The sequence below is a fragment of the Nelumbo nucifera genome, chromosome 1 (assembly GCF_055504915.1).
Source record: "Nelumbo nucifera cultivar China Antique chromosome 1, China Antique-T2T, whole genome shotgun sequence".
NCBI classification, from domain to species: Eukaryota; Viridiplantae; Streptophyta; class Magnoliopsida; order Proteales; family Nelumbonaceae; genus Nelumbo; species Nelumbo nucifera.
In genome coordinates, this window is record NC_142649.1 from 57,545,772 (window position 1) to 57,558,804 (window position 13,033).

At 38.5% G+C, this 13,033-nt stretch overlaps 1 protein-coding gene across 2 annotated transcripts in view; it reads right to left on the minus strand.

Moving 5' to 3' along the window:
* The window catches only part of EMB1974 (NHL domain-containing protein), a 92,047-nt gene that overhangs the window by 26,087 nt on the left and 52,927 nt on the right, over positions 1–13,033 (minus strand). For both annotated transcript variants that reach the window (XM_088890725.1, XM_010242813.3), the window contains exons 10-14: positions 11,530–11,756; positions 9,890–9,948; positions 9,628–9,807; positions 9,398–9,521; positions 9,245–9,303 (exon numbers count right to left, since the gene is read on the minus strand). In XM_088890725.1, coding sequence (XP_088746851.1) covers positions 9,245–9,303; positions 9,398–9,521; positions 9,628–9,807; positions 9,890–9,948; positions 11,530–11,756 — 649 coding nt within the window. The remainder of the gene's footprint in view (positions 1–9,244; positions 9,304–9,397; positions 9,522–9,627; positions 9,808–9,889; positions 9,949–11,529; positions 11,757–13,033) is intronic.

The window sequence follows — 13,033 nt, forward strand, 5'->3', positions numbered from 1 at the left end:
AGGATGCCTTAATGACAGGAGATCAACTTCAGGAGTGTGCACCCTAGTTGGGGGTAACCTTGTCTCATGGAAGAGTAAGAAACAAACAGTGGTGGCAAGATCAAGTGCGGAAGCCGAATACAGGGCCATGGCACATGGAGTTTCAGAACTTCTCTAGATTTGTTCCTTGTTAGAAGAAATTGGTATACAGGCAGAAGAACCTATGATGCTATACTGTGATAACCAGGCAGCAATTAACATTGTCCATAACCTAGTCCAGCATGACCGAACTAAGCACATTGAAGTGAATAGACATTTTATCAGAGAAAGGGTAACTTCTGGAAAAGTTTGTCTTCCATACATTGCTTCTGATCTGCAGCTTGCTGATGTTCTCACAAAATGCATTGCAAAGAACAAGCTGGAGCATGATCTACACAAGTTGGGAATGTGTGACATTTACTCCCAACTCGAGGGGGAGTGTTGAGTTGGTCCGATTTGTTTTTATTTAGTTAGGAAGTTGTTGGGCTTTAGGCCCATTCATTTATGTTTTTTTAAGTTATGATTGTTTCCAAAACTTAGTAGTCGCCCTACTAAGGGCATCCTTGTAATATCTCATCTTTTTAAGTTAAGTATAAATATAATGAGAGAGGGGCGGCTAGGGTTAATTTCACAATCCTGGTTGACTTCCTACTCTCTTCTTCTTCTCCTTTCTTCTCTACTGCTGAAATCTTCATCTTCCCCCTCTTTCCTTCACAAGAAACTCGACTAAATCTGCAATTAGTGATCTCTACTAATACTTTGAACCCTACCTCCAAATATATTTCAACTTTCAGACCCGACAAAGGAACAAACAAGGACCTTCTCAAGTCTTCCTTTCCCAAATCTTATGTATTCTCGAGATGAGGTAACTACTCTGACTTGTGCATTCCACTAGATGGTTTTAACTCACTTTGGAGTTAGAATCAAAATTCTCAAATCTGATAATGCTAAGGAGTATTTTGCAAAGCCCTTGGCCTCATATCTAGTTGAGTATGGAGTTATCCAACAAAGTACTTGTCCTCATACACCTTAGTAGAATGGAGTAGTTGAGAGAAAGAATAGATACATTCTTGAAATTGCTAGGAGCATCATGCTAAATTCTAATGCTCCTATTCGTTTTTGGGGTGATGCCATCTACACAACTGCCTACCTTATCAATAGAGTTCCTTCATGGGTTTTAGACATAAAAGCACCTTTTAACCTATTGTACCCTAATAAAGACCAGTTCACTATTCCCCTTAAGACCTTTGGGTGCACTTGCTTTGTTCAAATCCTTGGGCCTCACCATTCTAAATTTGATCCTAAGGCAGCCAAGTGTATTTTTCTTGGGTATGCACAAAATCAAAAGGGGTATTGCTGTTATGATCCAGTCTTCGGAACTAGTTTGTGTCTATGGATGTTACATTCTTTGAGGATGTCCCTTATTACTCCAAGACTTCACCTCAGGAAGTTCCATTGCCCATTCCTATCAATGAAGGGGAAGTGTAGTGATGGGGGCAGTTAGAAGTGTAAGGAGTTGAAACTATTCCATAGACGATGGTGGAAGCAGGTTGGTTCCAGTAATGAATAGTCCTGGCCACCTCCAGTGTCCTCTATGGCACCAAATTCAGGTATTTCACCCTTTGTACCTACAACTACTATAGATGATATGCCTACTACCACTATTGAACCTCAACCTCCCACAGATGATCTTGACCTTCCTGTGCAATACGCAAAGGAAAGCGTCGCTGCACCTCATCTATTGCCCATCACATCTCTCAGTTTCTTTCTTATGACCATCTCTCACCATCATACAAGTCCTTTTTGGTGTCCATTGCTTCTTTACCTATCCCTAGAACTGTGCAGGATGCCTTGGTAGTACCTGAGTGGAAGGAAGCAATGAAGGTTGAGATGAATGCACTTATCAACAATGATACTTGGGAGCTAGTAAATCAACCAAGATGGAAGAAACCAGTTGGGTGCAGGTGGATATTTACAATGAAGTACAATGCAAATGGGTCAAGTGAAAGATACAAAGCTCGACTGGTTGCAAAGGGATACACACAGACTTACGGTATTGATTATGTAGAAACCTTTGCACCAATTAACAAAATGAACACAATCAGAGTGTTGTCTCTTGCTGCAAACTTGTCATGGTCGTTCTATAGGAAGAAGTGTATATGGAGTTGCCCCCAGGCTTCTATAATGAAGACAGTGGAAAGGTCTGCCGATTGAAAAAGGCCTTGTATGGCTTGAAACAATCTCCAAGGGCGTGGTTTGACAGGTTTAGACATGCCTTGGAAAAATTTGGCTATGTGCAGGCTCAATCTGATGAATTAAATCCTTGGGTAATTTCCTAGGCTACATAGAGTAGAAATCTACTGAATTAAAAAACTACGAAGGAAAAAAGTATTTTCTTGAAGAGAAGAGAGAAGAAGAAAAGAAGATAACTTGAGAAAGAAAAGAGAGCTATGTCTTGTCGCCTCCTTCACTTAATATTTATATTAGAAATATAAGAGTACAATGACTAATATGCCCTTATAGGGCGGAAAACACTAAAAAGCACATAAAAGACTCAAAGAAATAATAAATGTTGAACCCAACATAACTGCTGTGGTCCCCACTTCCTATCTAACAGTTAACATAAAACAACTACTCCTAAAACAACATTGTATCAAAAGATCTACTCAGAAGGGAAAAACCCGACATTGTGTTGTTACAAGAATTCAAACTGATGGAATTAGACGGGAGATGGGTTAGGAGTTTCTAGAGGTCTAGAGGTGTAGGTTGGACTTCGTCTTCTAACTGGCGAGCCTCGGGGGGGATCGTAACATTGTGGAGGGAGGATGTGCTGGAAGTAGTAGAAGAATTGATAGGCAGATTCTCTGTTTCCATTAAGTTTAAGTATGTAGAGGATGGGTGTGTATGGGTTCTAACCAACGTTTATGGCCCTAACTCCTATAAAGAGAGAAATGAGATGTGGGAGGAATTATATGCAATCAAGGAGTTATGGGATGGCCCTTGGTGCCTAGGCGGGGATTTTAATGTCATTAGATTTTTTGAAGAAACCAATAATCCCCAACAAGTAATTCCAACAAGTGAGGAAATTTAATGGCTTTATTAAAGATCGTGAGTTGAAGGAAATACCTCTACTGCAAACCAATTTTACTTGGTCCAACCTTAAGAAAACCCCTTTGTGTTCGAAGTTGGACAGATTTTTATTTAACCTAGCCTAGGAGAATAGTTTGGAAAACTTGGTTGCTAGAGCACTACCTAGGGTCACCTCTGATCACTATCCTATCCAAATAGGCACTGAGACTTTTTCTATTGGACCAAAACCTTTTAGATTTGAAAATATGTGGCTTACCCATCCAAATTTTGTGAAAAAAAAGTGAAGGAATGGTGGGGTGAGGAAGTGAGGGAGGTAAGATGGAAGGGGGTCAAGTTTCATAAGAAGTTAAAGAGGTTGAGAGCCAAAATAAAAGAATGGAATAGAGAACATTTTAGTAGAATCAAGGAGCAAAAAATAAGCCTAATCTTTCGAATAGAAAATTTGGATATAAAGGAATCCCAAAATGGTTTGGCCGAAGATGATATAGTGAAAAGGAGACAATTGAAAAAGGATTTGGAAGAGGTGTTATTGAGGGAAGAATATAGCTGGAGACAAAAATCTAGACACAAGTGGATTAAGGAAGGCGATGGGAACACTAAACTTTTCCATGACTTGGCCAATGGGAGACGAAGAAAGAATTTTGTGACCAAGCTAGAGATAGGAGAGGTGATTACCAACCAAGATGATATAGCTAGAAAATTTGTGGACCACTTCAAATCGATCTATAGAAGACCTTTAAGTGAGAGAGCAGTCATGGGAGGGACGGAATGGCCAAGAATTGAGAATTGAATGGCAAGGTGGTTGGAAAGGAATTTCGAGGAAGAAGAGATTAAGAAGGCTATCTTTTTAATGGATTGAACTAAGGCTTCAAGTCCAGATGGCTTTACAATGGGCTTTTATCAAGATTGCTGGGAGGTGCTGAAAGAGGATTTAGTTGAAGTGTTTAAGGAATTTGCAGATAATCATGTAATAAGCCCTGGAATCAATGCCACTTTTTTTGCCTTGATTCCTAAGAAGATTGATGCCAACCGCCCAAAAGATTATAGACCTATTAGTCTGGTGACAAGCATCCATAAAATTCTGGCTAAAGTGCTTTCTTTGAGGATCAAAACAGTTCTCCCTTCTATCATTAGTGAAACTCAGGGGGCCTTCATTTAGGAGCGACAAATAACAGATCAGATCCTAATTGCAAATGAGTGTGTGGAAGAAATGAAAAGGTCTAGGCAAAGAGGCTTTATTTGAAAATTGGATCTTGAAAAGGCCTTATGACTTGGTAGACTGGGAGTTTTTACTAGAGGTGATGAGAAACTGTGGATTTGGGGACAAGTGGTGTAGTTGGATACCTAGGTGTATCAATACCTGTCACTACTCCATTTTGGTAAATGGTGTGGTGAGAGACTTTTTTCCAGTTTGCAGGGGTGTCAGGCAAGGGGATCCACTCTGACCCTTCCTTTTTACATTAGTAGCCGATGTGATTAGTAGGATCATTACTAAAGCTGATAGTGAAGATGCCATTAGGGGTTGGGGAGTAGGGAGACACCAAATCCCAGTCACCCACCTTCAGTTTGCAGATGACCTAATGATCTTTTGTGAAGGCTTTAGTGAGAAGGTAGCAAACCTAAAGGAGCTGATCAAAGGATTTGAAAGGATTTCTAATCTGAAAATAAATCTGGAAAAGAGTTGCATAACGGGTATAAACTTGGAGGATGGGGAGTTCGAGGTTATTGCGGAATGTCTTGAGTGTTCCATCTCTGCCTAGCCTATGTCATACTTTGGGCTTCCATTAGGGGCAAACCCTAGGGAGAGCAGATTTTGGACCCTAGTGCTAGAAAAGTTTGAGAAGAGACTAGCCTCATGGAAGAAGAATTATATCTCTTTGGGAGAGAGAATTAATTTAATAAGAGCTACATTGGCTACCTTACCTACTTACTTTTTGTTTGTCTTTAGGATACCAGCTAGGGAAGCTAGGAAGTTGGAGAAATTGATGAGAGACTTCTTGTGGGAGCCAAGACAAGAAAAAAAGGATCATTTGGTTAGTTAGGAAATTGTTTGTAGAAGTAAAGAAGAGGGGGGTTTGGGACTTGGGAGGGTGATTGAAAAAAATCATGCTCTGTTAGGGAAATGGTTGTGGCGATGGCCATTGGAAAGTGAGAAGTTGTGGCATGATGTGGTGGGAAGCATTCATGGGAGATCATAGAATGGATGGGATGTTGGTGTATCAAGGCAGACTAACCTGGCAGCACCTTGGAAGGCCATTCACAACACCCTTCCTCAATTTCTCAATTTTGTCAGGTATGAAGTTTGTTCTGGCAACGTTGTTCGCTTTTGGAAGGATATCTAGTTAGAAGATACCCCCCTAAAGGACCTTTTCCCTTTGCTATTTTATGTTTCCTTGTATAAAAAAGAGGTGATTTCAAAATTTGTCTCACCTTTGGGAACACCCTTGGCTCCTAATTGGGATTTTGGGTTTTGTAGGGGACTAAGGGATGATGAAATTGAATCTCTCTGACTTGCTATATTGCCTTAATCAGGTTTGCTTGGATCCCTCCAAGCTCAATAAAAGGATGTGGACTCCTAGACCCAAAGGAACCTTTACTTGTGCTTCTTACTTCAAATCCATCTCTCAGCATTCTGGTCAACAACCTTTTCCGTCAAAGGAAATTTGGTGTAGGCCCATTCCCCCAAAGATTATGGCGTTTTGTGGGGAAGTATTCTATGGGAAAGTAAACACTCTAGATAACCTACAAAAGAGAAGACCCTTCCTCTGTATTTCTCCCAATTGGTGTATCCTCTGTAGAGCTCACAAAGAGGATTGCTACCATCTACTAATATCTTGTCCTTTTTCAGCAAACCTTTGGGCTTGGCTACATTCGTTGTTTGGGAGTAATTGGAGTATACTAGTAGAAGTTCACATGATCTTTAACCATTCTACTTTCTCTTGGCCTACAAAAAGAGGGAGAATTATGTGGAGATGTGCTCACGCTACCCTGATTTGAACTCTTTGGGAAGAAAGGGATGCTAGAATCTTTCAAGACAAGGAAAGGAGCAGTCAGGAATTGAAAGACTGTGTGTTGCATAGGGCAATACTTTGGCTGAAGACTTTGGAAATCTTTCATCAATTCTCCTTTAATGACCTTTGAAGTTGCTGCTGTTAGCAGAACTTCTGGGTACAAAACAAACAGAAAACATAGAGGTAGAAGAGAGAAGAAGAGAAGAAGAGAAGAGGAGAAAGGAAAGGAAAAAAGAGAGCAAAGGAAAAGCAAGAGAGTGATGGGCGAAAATACTTATTGCCGCCCCAGGCAGTCTTATTTATATGTTCAATATAACATTAGGTAAAAGGACAAAAATGCCCTGCTACCTACAATAGTACAAGTAAGCAAGCATAAATGCAAGAAGTAAGAAATAAAACTGAACTTATGGGACCACATAAAACATAGAAAGTCAACATATTCTGGAGAAGAAAAGGAAGAAAGAAAAGAAAATTCAGAAAATATAGGGGCTGAACCCCACTTTTGTCCTAGGAAAAGAAGAAAAGAAAGCCTATGTAAGACTTTTTATATTTTAATTTCTGATTTATTTATCTTCAAAAGATAAAGAAAACAAAAGAGTGGAAGAAGAAGATGAAGAAAGTGTTCATTGGAAAAAAATTTAAGTTCCTTGGATTAGGTTTTGAAGTTCTCAAGGGTTCAAGATACCATACACCAACATGTTTGTTGGTTGAACCTATCAAATAAGAAAATAATAAAAAAAAATTGGTGTATAAAACTACAAAATGAATAATTTAGTTTAATAATATCTATTTATTTTTATTATCTCAATAATTAAGAATATACAAAATAATTCACAGCACCATGTACAGAATGGCTTGGTGTTCAAGCAAGGCAACCCTCAATTGCTGCCTTCTCACCTAGGTAGTGCTGAGATCTACAATTTGGAGTAGCTTAAGTGGGCTAAAATTGTTAACTGATATATTATCAATAACTGGAATTCATTAGATTAAAAGAATTTAGTTACAACGCTCCAAAGAGAGATAAACAGGCTTAAGTCTCTCCAGGAAGATAACAAAAAAGAAAAAGCTACAGAACAGCCCAAAATATTTGATCCCTTCCCACCCCCTGCTTTGCCAAAGCATCAGCAAATGCATTTGCTGTTCTCTTGGCCCACTGAAACTTGATTTCCAGTCCTCTAGTTAGCCACTTAATCACCCTCCTCTCATTAGCATATTTCCAAGGTCCACTACCTTCTTGTAACCAACTTAAGACCAGCTTTGAGTCCCCTTCAATGACTAACTTTTGTATATTCAGTTCCTTATAATTCCTTATACCCTCCAGTACTGCATAGACCTTAGCTTTGAGAGAGTCTCCAAACCCAATGGAACCTGAATACAAAGCGAGCACCTTCCCATCCTCATCTCTGAAAACCCCTCCTACACCTGATGGACCAGGATTTCCCTCACTACTTCCATTACAGTTTAGCTTTATAAGTCCACTTCCTGATGGTGACCACACAGGACAAGCTATAGAGCGAGCAGGAGCAGAATTTGCCACCTCCAGCCAGCTATTCAGCAACATATCTGTAGAAATATCAACAAACAGGTCCAAGGATTTCAGCCAATGTACCACCCTCACTGTTACTACTTCAATAAGGCATTCTTCTTTCAACTTTAGAGAAAATTCTGGTGTTCCTTTCCTCCCAAAGAGTCCAGCAAACAGAAGCCCTCACACATCTCCACATTATCCTTCCCCTTTTGTTTGGCCAAACAAAGAATGAGGGGCTAAACAAGCTTTGAATGTTTGGCAGTGGGGTCCACTTGCAACCAAAAGAGGCAAGAAACCTCTCAAAGAACCATTCAACATAAAAGCTTAAGCTGTTAGGTGAGGTCCTTGAATAAGTTGATAGGCTAACACGCCCCCTCACACGAAAGCCCATTGGGCTTGAAGCGTGAACAAGCACAGGCCCACCCAACCTTGTGCTGAAACTTATTTAATTATAATGGGGATAACGAGGATTGAACACTAGACCACTTGGTCAAAATAGTTCTGATACCATATCAAATAACCATTCAACTTAAAAGCTTAAGCTGTTAGGTGAGGCCCTTGAATAAGTTGATATTCTCTAACAAACCATTCCCAAAGCTTTCACCATTAGCCCTGCAAAGAATGCACCAATTCGGAGACAAGCACCAAAAGGCCTTTTTCTTTGGAGTAGTATTACATCTTTCAAGGAAGGCTTCCCAAAAAAAGGGTCCAATCCTTGGAGGAATCGGAGCCGTTTTGACTGGATGAACAAGGGGTTAAGATTTGTCATTAATTTTGCAGACCTAAAATCTGAGTGGAGTTCATACTGAAAAAGAACAAGGGAGATTTTAACTTTAAAGAGAAGGCAAAACGGTGATGCACTAAATTTATTAGAATAGGTCAATCTGACAACACAATTAGACTGGACTGACCCAACCCAACTACTTCTTAATAAGGAACACCTATGATAGCATCCAGTCAAGATTGGATTGTGTTGCATTTAGGGAATGAAAGTAAGTATTAAAGTCTAATTATAGCACAAAACCCTTCAAATTCATTGTGATTGCTTTTGCATTTTTTCTAATCACTTTGCTAATTTTCATTGGTATCTGTTTCAGAGAAAATTACTTTGCTGCTACTTTTTCTTCTTGTGAACTCCAAAAGCTTCAGGGATTTCAATTCCCGCCTCCCTGGGGCAACCACTAGCACTTCTCTGCCCTTGTCTGTCTTATAATCATATTGGAAAGAATTTTGCAGGTTGATTTGTAGTTGGCCCAACTTTCAAGCCATCAATTATCACAATCGCTCAACTGTGTAAAGGCATCACTTTTGAGCATGAACTAATTTTTGGGTTACATTAAGCATTTGTATGCCAGCTAATTGTTCCTGCAATGTGTGCCTTTTAGCATTATCTTACTTTCAATTCAATCATTTAAGGCAATGTCAGCAATCAAATTCTAAGGGATTCTTGAGCATTGGCCAAGCAAGAGGATCAATAGGAGATTTAATAGAAGCTACCAACGGTGTTTTGGTGATTCATATAAGTTCAGTTAGAACTATATATTATTCCAGAAAGGATATGCAAAAGAAATAAACCTAGTTGAAAATGGTAAAATACCTGGCAGCACATTGAAACATTGCAAATGATCAATACATGGCCTTTGATATGCATTTCCACTGTAACATTAGCAGATACATTAGCAAGATCAATTACAATTTGGAATGGGAATGTATTTTCCCAGTTTCCCTCTTGAATGGCCAACATACTCACCCAACAAAAACCCTTTCCAAAGGAAAATCCAACCAGTATGGTAGCCCAAGCATTCCAAAATTAGACAATTGGAGTTCGGAGACAACCCCAGATTCTCTATCAAGTTTTAAAACCCTGTGACCAACTTCACAAACACAACCATAGATCCTTAGATGAATATTGTGTACAAACTACAAGAAATGCATAAAATAAGAAGCACAAACTAATGCATCTACCGAAAGCTTAGGCACCTGCATCGCAAAATATGATATAATGCTCAAAGGTTGCTATTGATGACATCAAACTAGCAAATGAAAGACACTCCATTGAAGTATTAACACTCTGCTCCAACCAATTAGCACCTATCTCTTTCAGAATGGATTCTTTCTCCATGATTGTCTGTCCACAGATCTCCATAATGTTTGAAAATCCTTTAGAAAATTCACAAGTCAATATTTGACAATGGCAGTCATAAATAAAATTTATAAGAATGCCTAGGAACCAAATGCAAACCTTTGGCAATTTCTTTGATCTCCCCAGATGCTAAATTCATAACCCATAATGTTTCAAATCTGTGATCAAATCAAACAATGAGAGAATGCAGATCAAAAGGGGAAAAAAAAAAGAAAAAATGTGGGAGGAAATAGTTACAAACTAGTGCATGGACACCCAAAAGAGATAGACCTATCCATGTATACAATAATATATACCGCTTATGCATTAATAGCTGAAATGCCGACTCTAATATGTACTGGGGGTAACCAATGCCGAAATGGTTAACCAAATGTATAAATAAAGGGTATAAGGTAGCAGGGGCAAACTGGGTCTGGCAGGGTGCCAGGGCAAGAATCTTTGTACATGATGTAAACATTCCTTTCTCTATTTAATAAGTTACTGTTACCAATCACAAAAATTCTGGTTATGCATGCTTATATATTCACCAATGTTATCAATCCATTATTAACTCACACAGTTGCACCAGTAAAATTGTCGCCAGCAAGGACTCCAGGTCCATTTAGCCACTGATCAAATTTCTTACAAAATTGTTGACTGAGTCAACAACCTGGAAACCCAGATGGTCAAACCATTGAACTGTTAGACCCAATCAGAAGGACATTGGTGAGACAATAAATCTCTTTTATATGTATTTTTTGTATTGTTAGTCATTTCCTTCATATTTTGTTCCATCACTCGTCATCATCTAAGCCTTGTCCCAACTATATGGGTTTGGCTACATGAATCCTGCTTCGCCATTCTATTCTGTTCAGTGCCACATCAATTGTTAAATCCTGAGTGTTTAAATCATTTCTTATTACCTCCACTCAAGTCCTTTTCAGTCTGCCCCCAGCTCTTTTTAGACCCTCAATTTGTAACAGATAACTTCTAATAGGTGCTTTTTGTTCCATCATTAATAACAATAAATCTTATTTATGAAACTAATTTTTGTTAAATATGATGAATATATAATATTAGAGAAACGGCCAATTTTTTCTGCAAGTTTTTTTTTTGCATTTTTATCTATTTTACATATTTAATATTTTTAGTATATATTATCTAATGGTTGACCCATATAGTTGAACCGCCACCCTACCATCTAGAGAGAAAAGACAGTAATGTTTCCAGGTCACTTTATTAAAACACTGATTTTTTTATAGGAAATGGTAACTTTCATTGATGATTTGAAAAAAAAATTACAGATTTACCACCCACAGGATGGATGGAACATCAGAACACAGCCTTACAAACAAGCCTAAAACAAAGCCTCCCTAGTAACTCCTTGCTTAGCTAAAGTGTCAGCCATTCCATTTGCTGACTTTCTTACCCATTTAAATTGCACCTTGCTGACCTTCTTACCAATTTCAAACATTGATTTTCACCATAGTTGAAAACTAGAGGTATGCATGATACGCCAATAATCCAAACAGAAATGAACAAAAAATATATTAACCATGACTTAACATAATATGTTACACAAATCTTTGATTCTAGAAATGATTTCCAAGTACCAAATTTATTACATTGATAAAAGATATTCAAAATCAAGCTCATCCTTGAAACTATCATATATTTAGTTCAAACCAAATTCATGAAGTAATGATAAGAGAGAAAACAAGCCTAATTTTATAAAGAATGAAGAGGCATGGATATATAACCTGCGGTTAACAATCAACAGATCATTGTCTCTTGATTTCATCAAATGCCAAGGAAAAATTAATGACTCCAAACCCAATTCCTGAGACTTCTCTGCAGCTTCTCTTCCCATCCCCAGCTTGTCCAAGATCCAGCCCCACATGCCAAAAATTTTCCTACTGGTGCCAATTGTTGGGAAGAATGTCTCTACTGTTCTTGTGTCAAAATTTGCCTTCCTGATTGCATGGTTCTTTCCAGCAAGAAACCAACACAAGTATGGTCATATATTGCAGAATATATTACTATAAGATAAAATAACATATAAAGAAACCATATAAAAGAACTCACTGATAAGTAATTTATTAATGAAGTTCAGTTTTGTTAGTGCTTCTTCCCTTGGGAAAGAGACCAAAGCAGGCCTAGAAGAAGAGGGCTTATGGAAATTGCCAACTAATAAAGGGTCATTTAGTCTTTATCTCTTTCATTAATGAGTTTAATGTCATTTTTTCTTGTCCTGGTTCCCAAAGGAAATCTCTTATTAATTTCTCCACCTTCTTTACTTTCTCTAGGTGGTATCCTAAAGACAAACAGAAAATAAGCAGGTAGGTTCACCAAAGTAGCTCTTATCAAGGTGATCATACCACCCAAGGAAATGTAGTTCTTCGACAAGGCTAGTTTCTTCTCAAACTTTTCTATCACTGGAGTCCAAAAACTACTCTCCCTAGGGTTTGGCCCTCATGGAAGCCCTAACTAGGACATAGGCCAAAAAGAGATAGAACATTCAAGGCACTCTGCATTTATCAAAAAATTAAATTCAAGGCATTCTGCAATAGCCTTGACCTCCCTATCTTCCAAATTGGTACCTGCTATTCAACTCTTTTAACATATTTATTTTCAGATTGGAAATTCTTTCAAATCCTCTAATCAACTCTTTTAAGTTTGCTACCTTCACACTAGCACCCCCATAGCAAAAAAATCATCAAGTCATCTGCAAACTTAAGATGGCTGACTGGGGTCTGACTTCTACCTATCTTCGAACCCCTTATAATATCTTCCCTAGCGGCTTTAATGAAGATTCTACTGAGAACATCAGCTACTAGGGTAAAGAGGAAAGGTGGAAGTAGGTGTACTTGTTTTATTCCTTTGAGAGTTTTTTTTTTTTTTTGATGAATTTCCTTTGAGAGTTTTTAGGTGTACTTGTTTTGTTTTGTTCACATACTTGATCCTCACCATACTAAATTTGATCCTATAGCCAAGAAGTGTGTCTTCCTTGGGCATGCTCCAAACCAAAAAGGGTATTATTCTTATGATTCGGTGTCAGTATGTTACCATGGATGTTACCTTCTTTGAGTCCATTCCTTTTTCTTTGGTGTTGATTCTCAAGGGGAGTGTTTTGGGGATGAGTGTCTGATTGTCAAGCTCCTATGTGTCCTGTTACTACTTCATCTTCTCCGTTGTCAGCTCTAGAGGCTTCAATTCTTGTTCCCTTGCCTGCTCTACTGTGTGCTGCTCCACATTTTTCAGACA